The sequence below is a fragment of the Chlamydotis macqueenii genome, chromosome 1 (genome assembly GCF_036417535.1).
Source record: "Chlamydotis macqueenii isolate bChlMac1 chromosome 1, bChlMac1.mat, whole genome shotgun sequence".
Classification (NCBI taxonomy): Eukaryota; Metazoa; Chordata; class Aves; order Otidiformes; family Otididae; genus Chlamydotis; species Chlamydotis macqueenii.
In genome coordinates this window covers 161,929,757-161,947,748 of record NC_141556.1, presented here as the reverse complement: position 1 = coordinate 161,947,748, position 17,992 = coordinate 161,929,757, and the positions used below count along the sequence as shown (strand labels likewise).

The 17,992-nt window shown below is 36.8% G+C and overlaps 1 protein-coding gene across 2 annotated transcripts in view; it reads left to right on the top strand.

Annotated features, from left to right (window-relative positions):
- Positions 1 to 13,428, top strand: part of GPC5 (glypican 5) — a 698,961-nt gene extending 685,533 nt beyond the window's left edge. The window contains exon 8 of one of the 2 annotated variants that reach the window (XM_086771461.1): positions 11,983 to 13,428. In XM_086771461.1, coding sequence (XP_086627587.1) covers positions 11,983 to 12,140 — 158 coding nt within the window. In that variant the 3' untranslated portion in view covers positions 12,141 to 13,428. Of the gene's footprint in view, positions 1 to 11,979 lie in introns of both variants that reach the window. The other variant, XM_086771454.1, reaches the window with a different exon arrangement.
- The last annotated feature ends 4,564 nt before the right edge of the window (positions 13,429 to 17,992 follow it).

Sequence of the window (17,992 nt, the reverse complement as noted above, 5' to 3'; positions counted from 1 at the left end):
TGAGGAATCAGAACTTATCACAGAAAGACAGAGAAATCAACGACTGAAGAGAAGCTCTGTGTTGCATTCTTATTTATAAGGAGAAAAGCTGTGCTTTTGTTTACAGTGAAGGAATGGAGACAAGGACGTCTACCTTCTTTAATGCTCCACACTTTTTTTTTGTCAGTAATCCAGTCTTTGATGTGGGTTCAGGTCGGATATCAACAGTGGATTATAGGTTTTTCCCAGCATGTTTCTGGGTGCTTTACAATGTTATGGTTAGCTGACAGTTTAAGTCCTTTCCCAGATTATAACAGCATGATCCTTCTTCCTCTTGCCAGCACTTATCTGATCCCACCGTGGGGTGGTTCTAAAAGTAAGCTCAAGCTGCAGTAAAACTTACTTAGCAAGAAAAATCATGGATCTGATGGCTCACCTCTGGGAACAGGCTCACTATGGGGATCTTGCACATGCCGGTGCAGGGCAACAGGTGGGTTTATACCCTCCACCTGGCAGGCATGATGAGGAAATGACTGCAAGCAGTCCTGCCTTAAATCAGCTTAAATTGTGGAATCATGTCATTAAATATGCTTTACAGCAAAAAAAAATTAAGAAGGACAGTTGAATGTATCAGTGTTTTGGGGGATTAAGCTAATCTATTAGCTATGTTTCCTTTAAAAGAAAGCCTAATGACTGAAATTCTGGGCAGACTGAACTGAAAAAAAAATTGCCAAAGCTACTTCATCATCTTAACAACAGAAATTATTTTAGTTCAGATTTCTCTTTCAGAAAAGACTGATTTTCTATCTTCATTTTAAAAATAACATCCAGACAAACAGTAAAATAATGATCTGTTACAGTGAAACTGGGCCATAAATGTTGGGAATCTGACCGATTTAAAGAAAAAATGAAAAAATTTCATTTTCTTAATGGGCTTAATTGGAAACATTCCACCTCAACCTAAGTTCACACATTACTCTCAGGAGTTTCAGCTCAAATTCATCTCTCTCCCTCCTAGATTGTTAGAAATCTCCTACAGCAAACTGAAAAAAAAATATATTTTTAAAGAATCATACGGGTAAATTGTTTCAAAGGACAATAATTTATATGTGACATCTGATGCATAGGAAGGAAATTAGCACTGATCAGATGAAAATTCAAAGAATGATGAATTAGCTTATTTTTACCTAGTCTGATTTATGGGACTTTAACCCTATTATAATTTTGTATTGATTATGAAGCCCTTGCATAGGTTAATGATAAAGGTTAAAAGTTCTTCAATAGTGAAAAGGATTGAAAAGACGGATTTCTTCACTTAAAACAGACATTATTGACAATGCTGATTCGAGCACTCTAGAGCATTGAAGTTATAATAAATATGTCTTATAATGAGCATGGATTTAGAAGCTATTCCATGACAAAGCAATAGGAATGGACCTAATGAAGGTTACTGTGGTTCTCTCTACCTCAGATGAAAAATACAGTTATGTTTTAGCCTCTGTATGCAAAATAAAACCAAATCCTTTAGACATCTAATACTTTGCTAAATGCTAGAACCAACCTACAAGTTAAAAAAAAAAAAGTATACCCTAACCATTTCAACAAATAATGTTATCTCTTTCTGACTCTTAAAAGCGTAAAATACATGGAAATGTTTTGGTTTGTGACACCATTTGTTTGTGTTACATGAACTCATAAAAGCTTTGTTTTCTAAATGGAAATACTGAGTTCATTAATGTATAATGTGAAACAAATGCCACTGTCAACTTTGAAAGAAAATTTTCAAATACTAGACTAGAGACTTAATGTCTGCTGCTTTTGTAGTTAAAATGACTTGCCAGACTTACATTAAGATCGTTGGTTACACTTTATTTCTCATATATAGAGATTTCATAAAACATGTGCAGTTAAACGTGATATGTTGGATTCATTTCCTAATAGATGGTTAACCATGGAGAATTCTCTTAGCTAATGCCATTAGGCAGACTTCTTAATTGCGTTCTAACAATAACAGTAATACTATTCCTTTGTTTGTAGGTGAGATTACTTGCATCTTGATATTCCCTGTGCATTTATAATTGCTATTTGTGTTGATTTGTTTATTATTAGAATTATCATTAGAATGTATAAAGTCAAAAAAGGGAGGATTTTAGATCAAATTGTTTCCTCCAAATTAGTACCAATTACTTATTCTAGAAACTTTCTTCTTAACAGTAACTATGTTTAGTGCATAGACAGAGAGCAAAAACTGACACAACATCTCAGTATACTATTTTTCAAAGAGTTCTTACCTGCATGATACAACAGCATACTACATTATATGGACAGTGACATGGTTTTCCCTGAGGAAAATGGTGAAAGATCTGTCCCTTAAGAACAGAGTGGATAAAACACAAGAAAGTCACTCTGAAAGATCAAGTTATCTGATGGTGGCTTGATTACCACCACTCTTCACCTATGGACATAAAAATCCCAGTCATTGATGATCTCCCTTTGTGGAGGCAAGCTAAATGTAAATTTGCAGCTGGCTTGGCTCCTAAGTGAGCATCATCTCCCTGTTCCACATCACCTTATGGCATATAGGTCAGATTCCGTCCTTTGGTACTCATACTCAGGGCCCTGCCTGGAGTCTGATGCAGATTTCCTGACCTATTTTGCTTAGCAACAGTCATAAAAACCCACATGATTGCATTTCACTGAAAGAAATGACTGGCCATCTGCAGAGGTGAGACTCATGAGGACATTAAGAATTTGCTGCTAGAATTTATATCATAATACAGAACTTTCCTATGATACTAAGGAGTTCTTCAGCTTTCAGTGATTTCACTGGCTATGCCTACACTGTCAAGCAACTTAGCTTGTGAGTTGTCACTCAGTTTCAGTCCCGTGGTCCACATTGCATAGATGTTAGTTCATTCCATAGCTCAGCCTTAAGGAAAACCATCTCCATCCCTCCAAAACAAACACCAAGTTCTATGGATAATTCATTCCAAGGACTGCTTCCAAAAGGCAATAAAAACCAGACGGCTGAAGGCTTGGATTTCTCTGTCCTACGAAGTCCCTCAACAGCAGGCTTTTTATTTTCAAAACACTTTCCCATGCCTGGATATCATACCCAAAGCTTGTAATACACTCTTTCAGTTTCGTGTTATAAAAACAACACCTGGTGAGTTGCAGCACAGCCCTCATGTTTTTTTCAGGCACTTTGAACTAAAAACAAACAAACAAAATGATAACTGGGTCTTTGAACCAAGGAGACCACTCTGTGTGTGGTTTAAAAGAGATGCAGGGCATTGTACTGTGTAGGGGACATTTGTTTAGCAGTTCCTTCTAGGTATTGCTGTCTCTGAGCACAGTAGACATAAGCAACTCAGCACTACTTTGCCAGAAGGATCTCCTTCTGGGATGTGTATTTAGCTATGTAAATATAGCTGTAACGACTCTTTCTGTACTTTAGCAGGAAACACTTCCGTGAAGTACTGGCTTCTCAGAGATCTTTACACACATCGGACATTCGCTATTTTCATGACAATATGGCAGCCCTTCAACACCAGATGCTGAAACCAAAAATACTTAAAGGCAAGGGCTTAGATATAAAAGTGAAAATGTAAGACTACTAGTGACACAAATATGAACTCAATCAGTACCCTTTTTTTTTTCCAGTTTTTCTACCTATAATTTCTAAAATGTAATCCATTTACCAGAGCTGTACAATTCAGTATTTGGTTTTGTTTTTCCACCACAGATATAAAACATAATGACAGGGAATATGTTGGAAATATGCTGGTCACTCGGTGGTGAACCTGTTATATGACCAAGTGTAGGATTTAGCAAGTTCGCCGATGACACCAAGCTGTGCGGTACCATTGACACGCTGGAAGGGAGGGATGCCATCCAGAGGGACCTTGACAGGCTGGAGAGGTGGGCCCGTGCCAACCTCATGAAGTTCAACCAGGCCAAGTGCAAGGTCCTGCACCTGGGTCATGGCAATCCCAGGCACAAATACAGGCTGGGCACAGAATGGATTGACAGCAGCCCTGAGGAGAAGGACTTGGGAGTGCTGGTGGATGAGAAGCTCAACATGAGCAGGCAATGTGCCCTTGCGGCCCAGAAGGCCAATCGTATCCTGGGCTGCATCAAGAGGAGTGTGGCCAGCAGGTCGAGGGAGGTGATTCTGCCCCTCTACTCTGCACTGGTGAGACCTCACCTGGAGTATTGTGTCCAGTTCTGGAGCCCCCAACAGAAGAAGGACATGGACCAGTTGGAGAAGGTCCAGAGGAGAGCCACAAAGATGATCAGAGGGCTGGAGCACCTCTCCTATAAGGACAGGCTGAGAGAGTTGGGGCTGTTCAGCCTGGAGAAGAGGAGGCTCCAGGGAGACCTGATAGCGGTCTTCCAGTACCTCAAGGGGGCCTATAAGAAAGACGGGGAGAGGCTGTTCAGTAGGGCCTGTTGTGACAGGACAAGGGGTAATGGTTTTAAAAGAGTGGGGGATAGATTTAGATTGGATATTAGGAAAAAATTTTTTACCATGTGAGTTATAGAACACTGGAACAGGTTGTCCAGAGAGGTGGTAGATGCCCCATCCCTGGAAACGTTCAAGGCCAGGCTGGATGAGGCTCTGAGCAACCTGATCTAGTCAGGGATGTCCCTGCTCCTTGCGGGGGGGGGGGTTGGACTAGATGACCTTTGAAGGTCCCTTCCAACTCTAACCATTCTATGATTCTATGATTCATCTGTCCACATTCAGACTAAATATCTACATCTGAGTACTCCATCTCCTTCTTCTGCGTTTACTTATTCCTCTACATTCATTGTAAGGGGAGATGCAGTAACTAACTTTGATGCAGGGCAGAATTCAACTGTCTAAATAGAAGTACCAAAAGCCACTGGAGATGCTCTAGGATGTCCAAGACATTTTTAAAGGATTTCTATAAGAACCAGGCGTCTTTTGAATGGGCCAAGTGCAAAACCCATCTCCTCTGAATCTAAAATGTCTGTAGATGGCTATGTTTAACCAGTTGAACCTTAGCTGTACATGTAGGCTGTACAGATATGAAAAACTAACTGGAATTAATCACGCCTTACGTGTCATCTGTTATTATCTTCCTAACCTCATCACTTCAGCATCAGCACAATGCTACTTTATGCTGCGTGCAGGATAGTGCTTACACTTAAGCTTATCATTTCTGACACAAAGTGACCTTTATAACCACTATAGCAAAGCAGTTGAAATTCTACTCTGCCAAAACATGAACTCATCTGTGATTTTTAGAAAAGCTGTATTGAATTGTTTTTAATGAATGTATTTTAAGGACTCTGACCTTCATAGTTAAAAATTATCTCGTACATCTGAAAAGGTGTAACCACACTTTCAGTTGTTTTTTTTTATTTTCGCTTTTCATTGCTTTTGGTTTGGTTTCTTCTTGGATAAGGCAAAGTGGCTGTAGAAAATGTAGCATGAATTTATGAGAATTGTGAGAATCATTCACTCTACTTTATAAGGATAATAAATATGTATCCCTGTGCTCCAAGGTACACATTGATCACTGAATGTCAGAAATTAGGGGTCCCAATGGACTGATCTGTATATTATTGTTTCTCCCACCTCAAAAGCATCAGACAATAGTCATAGGCAAACTTAAGTAGTGAATCAGAGGCATTACTGTTTTGGTAATATCTATTATTTTTGGGTTTGAACTTTCTTTTCTCTTTTGAGTTCTCTCTCTTACCTTTACTGACAAGCTTTTGAAATTTATACAATCAGATAGAATAATTTATTGCACTCAAATTAGATTCTAGACCTCACAGAAACCCACAGGGAGGTATTAATCAAAACAACTTTACAACATACTATTTTAGTCTCAATAAAGTCTGTTTTCTGTGCTAATTCATTAATTTCATTGATAGGGTATCAGTTAAATGTATGTTTGTGTAACAATTTGTTCCATAATGCAAAAGTCTTCATTTGTTCTAAATGAATAATATTGACTCTTCTGTTCTTTTCTCATGAACCTTGTAGCAAATGGAGCTTCACTGAAGGGCAAGTCTGAAGTATTCAGAAATTTGGCAAAGTAAACTGATTTATAATTCAGATATGGCAAACCAACATACAATATTAGATAATTTATTTTTCTTTAAAACTGAAGCCTAAAAATCCCCAAAGCTTCATTGGAAAAATGCTTGAAAATGTTGACATTTCTTTAGCCTCTGTGGATCAGCTGTTAATTTCTCCTTCATTAAATGGAAACTAAACAAAATAAAGCAGAGATACATTTTCCACTAGGTTGATTCCTGACTTAATCCTCAGCAGAGATATGTCTTCTATCACTGTTTACACCTTCAAAATCAATGTAGTCAAAGAATGGTAAAGCAATATGTTCCTCCCCTCTGAACTACTTGTTAGTGAAATCCACAGGATTGTTTTTGGTTTTGTTTTGTTTTGTTTTTTTTTTTCATTTGTTTGTTCATGACTAGTGCTGCATTGTGAAACATTTAATACTTTTAGAATCACAGAACTGTTGAGGTTGGAAGGGACCTCTGAGATCATCCATTCCAATTCACCTGCTCTTTTCTGTTTCACTTACTGTGCAATGGAGAGGGAAAAAGTTGGACTATATCATAAAAACACAGACTTACTGAAGAGGGTGAATACATGTACTGCTATATGTGTAGTATAAGAAGGGCATATGATCAACCATAATATAGCATATCCTTTCCTTTTAGGGACATCCCTTAGCCTTTCCAACTACAGATGCAGTCATAAAAAAAATATGAAAATGTTCTCAAGAAATCAGTCCTTTGCCAAGTACCCTTCATAATATAGTCCTTCTCAGACATCTTTTTCTCCGCTTATTGAGATTTCATGGTCAACACCACATGAACTTCACATGGAAGCGTTTTCAAATAGTAGTAGAGGTAGTCCATTGTTTCTACTTATCATGCTAAGCACTGGATACTTATAAGTATTTTGTGATGTTTTTAAGAATAATGGTTTAAAAACAATAGCTGGGGAATGATCTGATACATACTGAATTACTTTTTTTTTCTCACATATAGCTACAGTTCAGCAGGGGAATCTATATATCAAATTTTTACAGCAACCACTACACATAAACTGAGGAATGTTAGAGGTATTCAAACACAGCTCTGTAATCTAGTTAGTATAGCTATGTTTTGAAACATTTTCATGATATGATGTAGTTAGGAATAAAATCTGGATTAAAAAAAAAAACAGTAAAAGAAAGGGAAGAGACATCCATCAAAAATGGCAAAATATTGGCCAATAAAATAAAAAGAAAGGTTTGGTAACTAATATGCTATTTTAATTTTTGGAATAACAATGTAAATTAAATACTTTGTTTTTTCTCTCTTTTTTTACTAAAATCAGTTAATGCATCTTTTTTTTTAAGTTTAACTGCACAAAGTCATTACAGAGACCTTGTTATTGTGAATTGCAGAAATAAAACTAATATTATGTTTTCCTTCATAGTACAAAAAGGTGTTGGTATTAGTCAGTGTTGGTATTTACTTGACATAGTAAGGAGATTGTCCTAGCTCTTGCTAGCTGGAAACGCCTGAATCCATTGCTCTGATATCACTGTTCCTCAGTTCCTCTTAATCATTATGCTATTCTTCTTTTTGCCTTTGCCTAGAAATTCTTCAGTTTACTTTATCATTTGCATACAAATTTATCTTCTAGTTCCCCAAAATATTATTACTGTTTACTGACATATATGAATTCATGACCAACTGCCTAGATGTCATCATTTTCCAGGTATCTCATTATCATAAATTGCAATCCCACCTTCATATTTAAACATTCATGTACAGCACATTAGGGTTTTGGTCTGTTCAGCTGACTTTGATGTATTTCTTCAACCTTTCATAAAGTTTGTTCATGATCAATCTTATGAATTTTGGGATAGAACCTCAACTAGTTATTAGTGTTTTTCTTCAAAGCTCTTGTGTTGTAGGATCCTGAAATTCAGGTTACATACAAAGATTTAAATAATTATTTGCCCTTCTATGAAGAATTTTGCATAAAACTTCATGGGAGTATTGTTTCATAAAAGCCACATTCCACTTTTTTTTCCTGTCTGAAACAGTGTCCCATACCTATTCAAATTCTTCCTCATATTTGAGGCTCATAGAAAATGCTTTTTCCATAAAAGCTGTGTTTTGAATCTTCCAGAACATAATAAAAATGATGCACAGAGAGAAAAACAGTTCTTGCTCTCTAAATCTTTGATGGGGTTTGTATGCAACAGGATTCCCACAGCAGCTCATTTGGCAGCTTCATTTTCCCTTGAAAAGCCATATTAGTTCTGATATATGTTATTCAGCAGACAGAAGATAACACAGTAAGGTGTTTGATTGTAGGCTACAGTCAAACAAATACTTTCAAACTGAGCCATTATTACAGGATGTTCCATTTAAAAATTTTTAAATGCTTAAAGTCCCAGCATGGTCCTTGGTAGGCAAGGATCTACTGCTCAAAAGTCATAGCACATTTTTGTAATATTTTTACAATCTCAATAGAAAAGCTCCATGTCAAATTAAAATCTTCAATGTCTTTAAGACTGACTTTTCAAATCAAGGTTAAAGTCTCTTGCTGACTATAGGAAGGAAATTGTACTGTTGCTGTAGCTATTCTGGAGAACATAATAGGTCAGCTCTAAAGGCTATCAGTACCATTACCTCTCACAAGCTCTAAATACCTTTAGAAGATACTAAAGAGCATTAGAAATACTCTACAGATGTTATACTATAATGACATGCTGTAATATTTGTCACATGTTGGTGAAATTCTTTTACTGATGAATTTTTTCTGAACTAGAGCAAGACAATACTTTGATTGGCAGCCACTGAGTTTCACAGCTGATGCTGGGGACAGATATGTGATACTTGACAGCTATGGTTCATGCAAATGTTATATTTGGATTTTAATTCCCAAGAGATTTATCTTCTGCTCTGCTACAATTCTAACTTTTCTTCAGAAAAAAAAAAGCTCTGCGTCTCAGCTGAAACTTCTGAATTTTACCATTGTCCAGTCAAAAATATTAGTTCTAGTATTATTTTTATATTAAAATAGACATTTATCAGAGATCATTTGAATTATTTGGGAAACTTAAATGCCTTTTCTACAACATAATTCCAGCTTCTAGCATGTGAGGAAACTAAAACCAAACAAGTTTGCTTTTGGTTTTGGTCTGTTCTGCTACAAATGTTTGGATAGCTCTCATAGCAAGCCTGCTGTGAACTACAAAAGTTAAATTCATTGAGAGGAAAGGATCACTTCCATTACTTATTATAGTATAGGAAAAGTGGCATATATGTTTAAATCCTGGTGCGTAATAGACAACAGAACCTACTTATTTAAATAGAAAGTACAGCCTAGGTGTAGGAATTAAATGTATAGTTATACTTATTAGAATTAACTAAAAACAAACAAACAAAAACAAACAAACAAAAAAAAAGAAATAGCATTCAGGGGGGTGGGGAACACAGTTCTGTTAAAATAGACTGGGGTTTAGGAGTGTTTTTCTGTTCAGTGATTTTTTTTTACAGGTTCATGTCTAAGCATATTTTTTGAAAGTCATATTTCAATAAAGTAAAAGTTGTGGTGTAGAGCTGTGGGGCTCAATAGGTGAAAGGTTTGCTGTATGTTTACACTGCAATTCTAACAGTATATGCATTTAACATCAGAGATTATATTCAATACGTTATGGCATTTTGATTGATCAAAGGAAAATGTATTAGGTAGATTTGAACATTTTTTAAAACACTCTTTTCATGGGAACTTCCAAAGTCTGCAGTTTAAAGGCAGAAAAGAAAATTAAACACACACAAAAAAAAAAGAGATAGTATTTCTTCTAAAATTTAATCTATTCTTTTCCTGTTTTCCATAATATTGTCAATGAAATTTTCACTAGAAATTAAACCTCACTGTCCAGTCAGTAATTAATACCTAGTCATATTGCCTTCAGATTCAGATCATATACTCTAACTGAAGTCGATTATTTCTTTAAGTGCAAGATCTAGGATTATTTTTCTTTTTATGATCATTATCTCTTATAGTAATTGATATTCTGGATGTTTAAGACAAGACCATATCTTTCACTACTGTGATAGTGTATCTGTAAATATACAGATATCTGGGAAAAATCTGCTTTGTTATACGAATAGCACTTGGTGAGCTGCTTTGTTGCGTAGGTGAGAGTTGAATTTAGAAATTAGTCTGTTGAAATTAGCCTTCTTAAATATGTGAAAACCTCAGAAATGCTCTGGAGAAATTATCTAAACCATTTTTTTTTGTTTTGTTCTACATACAAAACTTCTCTGAAAAAAAACATATTGATATACCCTCTTTGATGATCCACCAAACATTCATTCAGTGAAGTGTTGAGTGACTGGTCTTTTTCTAGACAGGTTACTAAATGTACATGATAAGGAGATGTTGAATTGCCTCCTTCTTAACATCTGTTGTCACTCTTCCTCCTTGTATGTCCACTTGCATTGTACTCAGAGCTAATTTTCACAAATTCCGGGCAAGAGCACCGGATCGATAAATCCACAGAAAGTACCAGTACATTCTGCTCTTTAAGTACAGCGGCAAAGAAGACAAATGCATTCTACCAGGTTTTTCAGACAACATGACTGACTTTAGCTGACTGTCCCCCTAATGCATTTTTTCAAAGCTACAGGAAGGAGATATAGCAAGTTCACAAAGAGCAGCTTTCAAGTTGTGTTTAGAGAAAAGAGTATTTTTAACACAAGTACCAAAAAAAAGGTTGTTCCTTTTAAAAATGAGTATTCTCTGTAACTTGTGTTAAATCAGCTTAACAAAGAGGATAACACCACGACTAAAATATTTATACTTCATCACAGTCCCTTTGAACAATGAAAAAAAAAAAAAAAGAATCACTAGTTTATTCATCTTTCTTAATGATGCAGAGAGAAAAGAAGTACCTAAACAATGAATAATAATGCAAAAACTCAGACTGTAAAATCAATATGTCAGTTCAGTAGAGCTGAGCTTCTTTCTAATGCTGCTGTTCCAACAGTAGTTTACCTTCTGAATTATATATGTATTGACCTAATTACATAAATATTGACTTTGCTTTATATGAAGCCTTTTTCAGTCTCAGTGTAATTACAATGTCAATATCTGTTGCATGTAATAATACTGAATTTAGACTTGTTAATTTTGATTGATAGTGGCATGCCACAAGTTATTATATGGGATAAGACTGTTAGTCTGGAAGTATGCATAGCAAATACAAACAGCTGACAATGCTACCAAATCTGTATGTGTCTCCCAGACCTTCTGTTTCCGATTGTTTAACCAGACAGAGGAAATATAATGGGTGATTACATCCGTGTTCCATACAAAGCACTGTTTTGAGATGGAGAAGTATTTACCCTGATCCAAAAAAGTACAAGTATTCAGCCAGGAACTCAGTAAAAGTGTTCCTGTTTAAAGTTAGCATTACAATTTTGCCTTACAATGTTGTAAAGTCTGTTTAAATTGTGACAAAATCGAGGTTTTATATAACAAGAATACTTTGCTGCACACCTTGCATTAGCTATACGTTATTTTGGAATAATATTGGGACGCCGACACAAGCAATTTCGTTTAAAGTATTACCCTTTTCCTTCAAATCCAAGAAAGATATGGGCAGTGGTCTTTTAGGTACAACTGGGACTGGCAAAACTATTCACTTCAGCCTGCAAATGTTTGTTGAGATACATTTCTACAAGAAAAACTTTGTTTAGAGCTGGCAGACCTCTGAACTACTTTCAATGATGAGTAGCCATATAGTATATTGTATCTTTCTAAATGTAATTACGAAGGATTTTGAACTTGGCAGTAACATGAGAATTAGAAACCAAACTGTGACAGTCTGTGTGCTGAGGATATTTAAATTTGTTCTAGCTATAACGTGTTGCCAGTAGTGACAAGGCATGGATCATACTATATTTTCTTATTTCTCTCAGCAGGGATGCCAGACAAGACGAACCTCAGTGACGTAAAGCAAATCCATCAAACCATCCATGGCAGCACTTTAGATACAACCGGAGCAGGATGTATAACAATGGCTGATTATATGACATTTACGGTGATTAGTGTGGTAACACTATTTCTCAGTCTTTGGTAACTGTTTAGCTCTGGCTTGATATATGTGTCTCATTGTCATTTGTTTATCCCCACTCGTAAGCCTGGAATAAGGGATCTGGTGGATATAGCAATGTTGATGATAGCTTGTATAATATCAGCCCCTCTGATCTCAGGCTGGAATATTAGCAAAGTTGTTTGTGTAATATTTTCCTGTGTGTTTTTGTTTGTTTGGGTTTTTTTAACTCCTGTATAGTCATGCAAAATCATGTTTCCCTTTATAACATTTTATGTTAAAAATAAGTTGACTATGATAATCTTTCTCTTAAAAGCAATTTATAAAAAAAGAGATCACAGAACCACCAAGTTGTGGAATGACCCCCCTAAAGATTATCTATACCAACCCTGTGCTCAGAGCAGAGTCAACTAGATCAAGCTGCCCAAGGCCAAGTCCAGGTGGTGTCTGAATGTCTCCAAGGATGGAAACTCTACAGCCTCTCTGGGCAACCTGCTCCAGCACTTGAACACTCATAAAAATTTTTCTTACATTTAAATGTTATCTATTGTATTTCAGTTTGTGCCCGTTGCCTCTTGTGCTGTCACTGGGCAATGAGAAGAGTTTGGCTCCATCCTCTTTACTCCCCTTATCAGGTATTTATACACCTTGCTAAGATCCCCTCTGCATCTTCTCTTCTCCAAGCCAAACAGTCCCAGCTGCCTCAGCCACTCCTTGTATAAGACTCGTTCATATCTCTTTAAAATCTTCATGACCCTTTTCAGGACCCTATCCAATATGTCTGTGCCTCTCTTGTCCTTGGGAGCCCAGACTGGTGCATAGGGTTATTCCTCTCCAAGTGGAGGACTTGGCATTTCCCATTCTTGAACATGATGAGGTTCCTATCAAGCAATTTCTTCAGTCTGTCAGGCTCCCTCTGAATGGCAGAACAACTCTCTGGTGTATCAGCTACTCCTCCCATTTTTGTATCTTCTGTGAGAATTTACTGAGAGTGCACTCTGTTGCATCATCCAGGGCATTAATGAAGAAATCAGAGTATCAATCCCTGGACTAAACCAGGAGTAACTTGTCTCTATGTGGACTTTGTGCTGCTATTCACAAACCTAGATATAACTGGTAGCTACTGATGAAACAGTTGCTTAGCACTTTACGAGTTTTCTATTAAAAGTCCTGCCTTCTGGAATGTGATCCCTGTAAAAAAAGAAAATGTTGAATTTGTCCTTCTGTTTTTCTCCAAAAAGGAAAAAAAATCCACAGTATAAACTCAGCTACTTTTTGCAGGAATTACTTTTCATAGTTTAAAAAAAAAAAGTATTAGATACTGTATATGTATATGCAGATATACATAAAACTGCATTTTATCTAGAGATAAGAGCAAAGTTAATATTCAATGTTGAATTAAGGTATCTGAATCTACATGTCTACATACAGATATCTAGATATGTGCTATATATATCATAGAACCAAGAGTGGTTTAGGTTGGAAGGGACCTTAAAGATCATTTAGTTCTAATCTCCTTGCCCCGGCCAGGGACACCTTCCACTAGACCAGGTCACTCAAAGCTCCATGCAACTTCACCTTGAACAGTTCCAGGGATGGGGCATCCACAGCTTCTCTAGGCAGTCTGTTCCAGTGCCTCACCACCCTCACAGTAAATAATTTCTTCCTTATATCTAATCAAAACCTACCCTCTTCCAGTTTAAAGCCATTACCTCTTTTCCAATCACTACATGCCCTTGTCTAAAGTTCCTCTCCAGTTTTCTTGCATGCTCCCTTTAGGCACTGGAAGGATGTTATAAGGTCTCCCCGGAGCCTTCTCTTCTCCAGGCTGAACAGTCCCAACTCTCTCAGCCTGTCCTCATAGGAGAGGTGCTCCAGCCCTCTGATCGTCTTTGTGGCCCTCCTCTGGATTTGCTCCAACAAGGCCACGTCCTTGTTATACTGGGGGCTCCAGAGCTTGACGCAGTACTCCAGGTTGGGTCTCATGAGAGCCGAGTAGAGCGGCAGAATCACATCCCTCGACACTGCTGGCCACACTTCTTTTGATGCAGCCCAGGATGCAGTTGGCTTTCTAGGCTGCAAGCACACGTTGCTGGCTCATGTTGAGCTTCTCATCAATCAACATCCCCAAGTCCATCTCCTCAGGGCTACTGTCAATCTATTCTTTGCCCAGCCTGTATTTGTACCTGGAATTGCCCCGACCCAGGTACAGGACCTTGCACTTGGCCTTGTTGAACTTCATGAGATTTGCTTTGGCCCACCTCTCCAGCCTGTCAAGCCTCTGCATGGCATCCCCTTCCTCCAGGAAGCATATGTATTACATATATGCTCTATTTCTCTAAACTGTCCCTGTAGTCAGTGGAAATACAGGGCAACATTCAATTGCAATGAATGCCAGTTAAGATGATGTAAAAAAACCCCCACCTATTGTCCAGTTGCTGCTCTGAAGGGGCTCTGATCTTTCTGTGGGCAAGTCACCAGAGCCCTTTGTAACACAGTCAATGAAGCCCAGTGCACTATTCAGCTTATATGAAGATAGACACCTAAGAAAGCAACTCAGTTGCCCAAAAGTAAGTGTCTGGTGACACCTGATATTTCTTGGAGTATCCAAGACATCCTCATGGGGCTGGCATATATGATGCAGGACTTATAGGAAGTTCCAGAGGCTTCCTTAAATGGGAGCTGCCTGGAGTGGCAGCTAGCAGCGGAATGGGATATTCTTCTGTATCTCAAATAGATCTAGACATGCGTATGGAGGCCCATGAATCATATGCCGAGTCTCCATCAGTAATATCAGGAGCTTAGATACCTAGCTGAAGTGGTGACACATAAATGCAAATCTGAATCACAACAGGAATCTTGGCTCAAGTTCTTATGCTTTATAAGATGAGTTAAGCTAAAATGTTCCACAATACTAATGGCACATTAGATATTACTGTTATAAGATTTGATTATCCTGCCATGACTAATTCCCATGTCACTTTATCCAGAAAGATTTAAAGAATATTTTGTAGTTATTTCTCCTTTACAGTCCTTCACCACAGAATAAAAAAGGTATGGTATTTTAAGCACTCATACTGTACCTAGAACTCTTTCTAGACTGGGATCTAGAAACATTAATTACTGTTTTTACTTAATTTTAAATGAGACGAATATAAAGAAACATATGTAGATATTTTTATTCCAAAACACAGATATTAATCATCAGTGCACACAGTATAACATACAGGTAAACAGACAAAAAATTTAGAAAAGCAAGTAAACATTTCTAAGAGCAATTCCATGCCCAGATAAACAACATTAACAGGCATATGTGCTTGTGTGTACATTATACTTGACCTCTATTTTCTTTTGCAGGTTTTGTAAAGTAGTTTTTCAAATTCACTTGTCTTGTTGTCTCAGTATACACTGAAATTATGACACTGGTCATTCAGGGAAAGAAAATCTGATTTTCTTCTTTTCCTTTTTCATGTCATCTCATGTCAGTAATCAATCTAGTCCAGCAACACTTTTTTTTTATAATGACCATTAAGAGTTGCTTCAAGGAAAATGGAATAAAACTTTGAATAGGAGATTCAGAAGTGGAGAAAAAATTCTACCAATACTCATTACTTAGAATTTTATTTATATCCTGAAGGACTGTGTTTCCATCCTCTCTTTCTGTTCAAGACCCTACCGATGGCACCAGGTAGCCAAGGAGATAATAGTTTATTCTATAGAACCTTGGAAACACGAGTCCCATTTTCAAATAATGATAGTATTTAGGTTCTAAGGCCTCTTCAGATCTATGTTAACTACAGGTCTGTGTTATTCCTCAGTTTTTTTCATGGCCTGTTCCCCTTATCTTCTACAGTGCACCTGCAAAAAAAAAAAATAATTTCTAAGATTCCTTCTGGAGTGGAAAATTAGGTCTCTCCTTCCTAGACACATATGAAGAAATTAGTGGCAATACGAATACAATAGTGGCAGGTCTGGAGATCCCTCACTGGCCCCTCGGCCATGAGATCTCATTCACTCTGCTGTCCTATCTGTTTCTAGATATCATCACACACTACACATCATTGCTTAGACTCACACGTCTGCCAGGCTGCATCATGGTTCTTTCATCATATCTACCATACTATAAAGAAATATTCTCGTTTCTTAAAGAACTATGGAAAATCATTAAAATTAGTCCGAACAAGGAGAAGAAAGCCAAGGCTCTTTGGCAATCCGTCTCAAGGTTACCTTGCAAGGAAGGTAGCCTTGCAAGAAACTGTGGGAGCAAGGCAGGATGTTGAAATGTAGCTCCAAGTATGGCAATTAGGAAAAAAACTCTGAAATGTTGCTTGTGTTAAAGCCAACAATGAAATGAGGAACAGCACTGAGCAGAAAGAAATGCAGAGTATGTTAGAGAAGCCAGGAGGACAAAAAAAAAAAGGCTAAAATAGAGATTGTGACAATACAGTGTAAAAATATCTGTATCCACATAAAATGGTGGACTGCATGCCATGTGTATGGGAGCCACTCTGGGTCAACTGCTTCGGGATGCAGAGGGTTTTTCCAACAGCGGGTCACAGGCAGCACAGGGCAGACACTGGGCTCCCCAGATGACCTGAGAAATGGCACCTGGGTCTTGGTTGCTCTGAGTACTTCCACTTGTTTTCACTCAGACATTTTTAACAGTCTAAAACTTCTCTGTATCTCACAAAACCTTTGGTAAATGAGATTTTTGTTTTGTTTTGCTTTCTTTTAAATTAAATTTTCATGCATTATAGCTGAAATGGTTCAAAGTACAAATACTTTACTCAAAATGTACCATTTTTCAGACAGGCACTCATCAGATGCTGTTTATACTAAAATTGCAATGGATTTCACTATTAAAGTTGTGTAACTGATCTCAATACAATTTAAAAAATGCAGCAACCGTAAGGTAAGAGAGCTTTATAGGGAATAATTTCTTACAGGACAGTGTAGTTACTTGTAAAATAATATTTCATATAAAGAATAATTCTAAAAAATACAACATTTCAAAAATCTGTAATATTTTTATTTGGTAAGATTGAGCTATTCTTCTTAAATGTTCATTTTTTAAAAAATTTTCTTTAGAGTATCTATATGTTTAAATGTACCTGCACCTCCTAGGAAAAAAAGTACTGAAGTATTTTTTTTCATAACTAATGTCTAGCACTTTAGATAAATATTCCAAGGTGTCACTTTCCTAAGTGTAGCTGGTTAAAGAAAACAAAAAGCAATTATTTCCTTCAGAAGCAAGTATCATTGTTCCTTTCATAACTAGTGAAAGACGAAGCATAACTGTAACCAGGTCTTTCTTTCTATAGAGAGATACACATATACATCTTTTATTTCTCTATCCATGTATTTCTGTATGTTTATGAAGATAATATTTGTGTTCAGTTCATAACAGGGTTTAGATTAACCTATCAAATATTTCAGATTAACCTTAATCTGAAATATTTCCATAGCATCTTCTCAGGAGCATGAATTAAAATAAGGGGTTGAAGCTATCTCTGCTTATTTTTTTTTTTTTTAAGATTAGTTCCACTCTGAAATAGCTATGTAAACATGAATCTTATTCAGAAAATTATGTACTCTGAGTCACAACTTCTTATAATAGGAATTAAAAAAAAAAAACTTGTTTCTAATGACATTAGACTAAAAAGATAATGTAGCCCTTGTAAAACACAGATTCTGCTCTTGCAAATGTCAGGAAGTTATTAACTAAGTTCTAACTCCTAATTTCTTCCTAGTGATGCATGAACAAAAAATCTGGCTTGACAGATTTTGCCAGACAAATATGTACATATCTGGCAGTTGGAAACTTTTGTTTTATTTTGGGAATTGTAAATGTGAAATGCTAGAGACAATATACCTGGCAT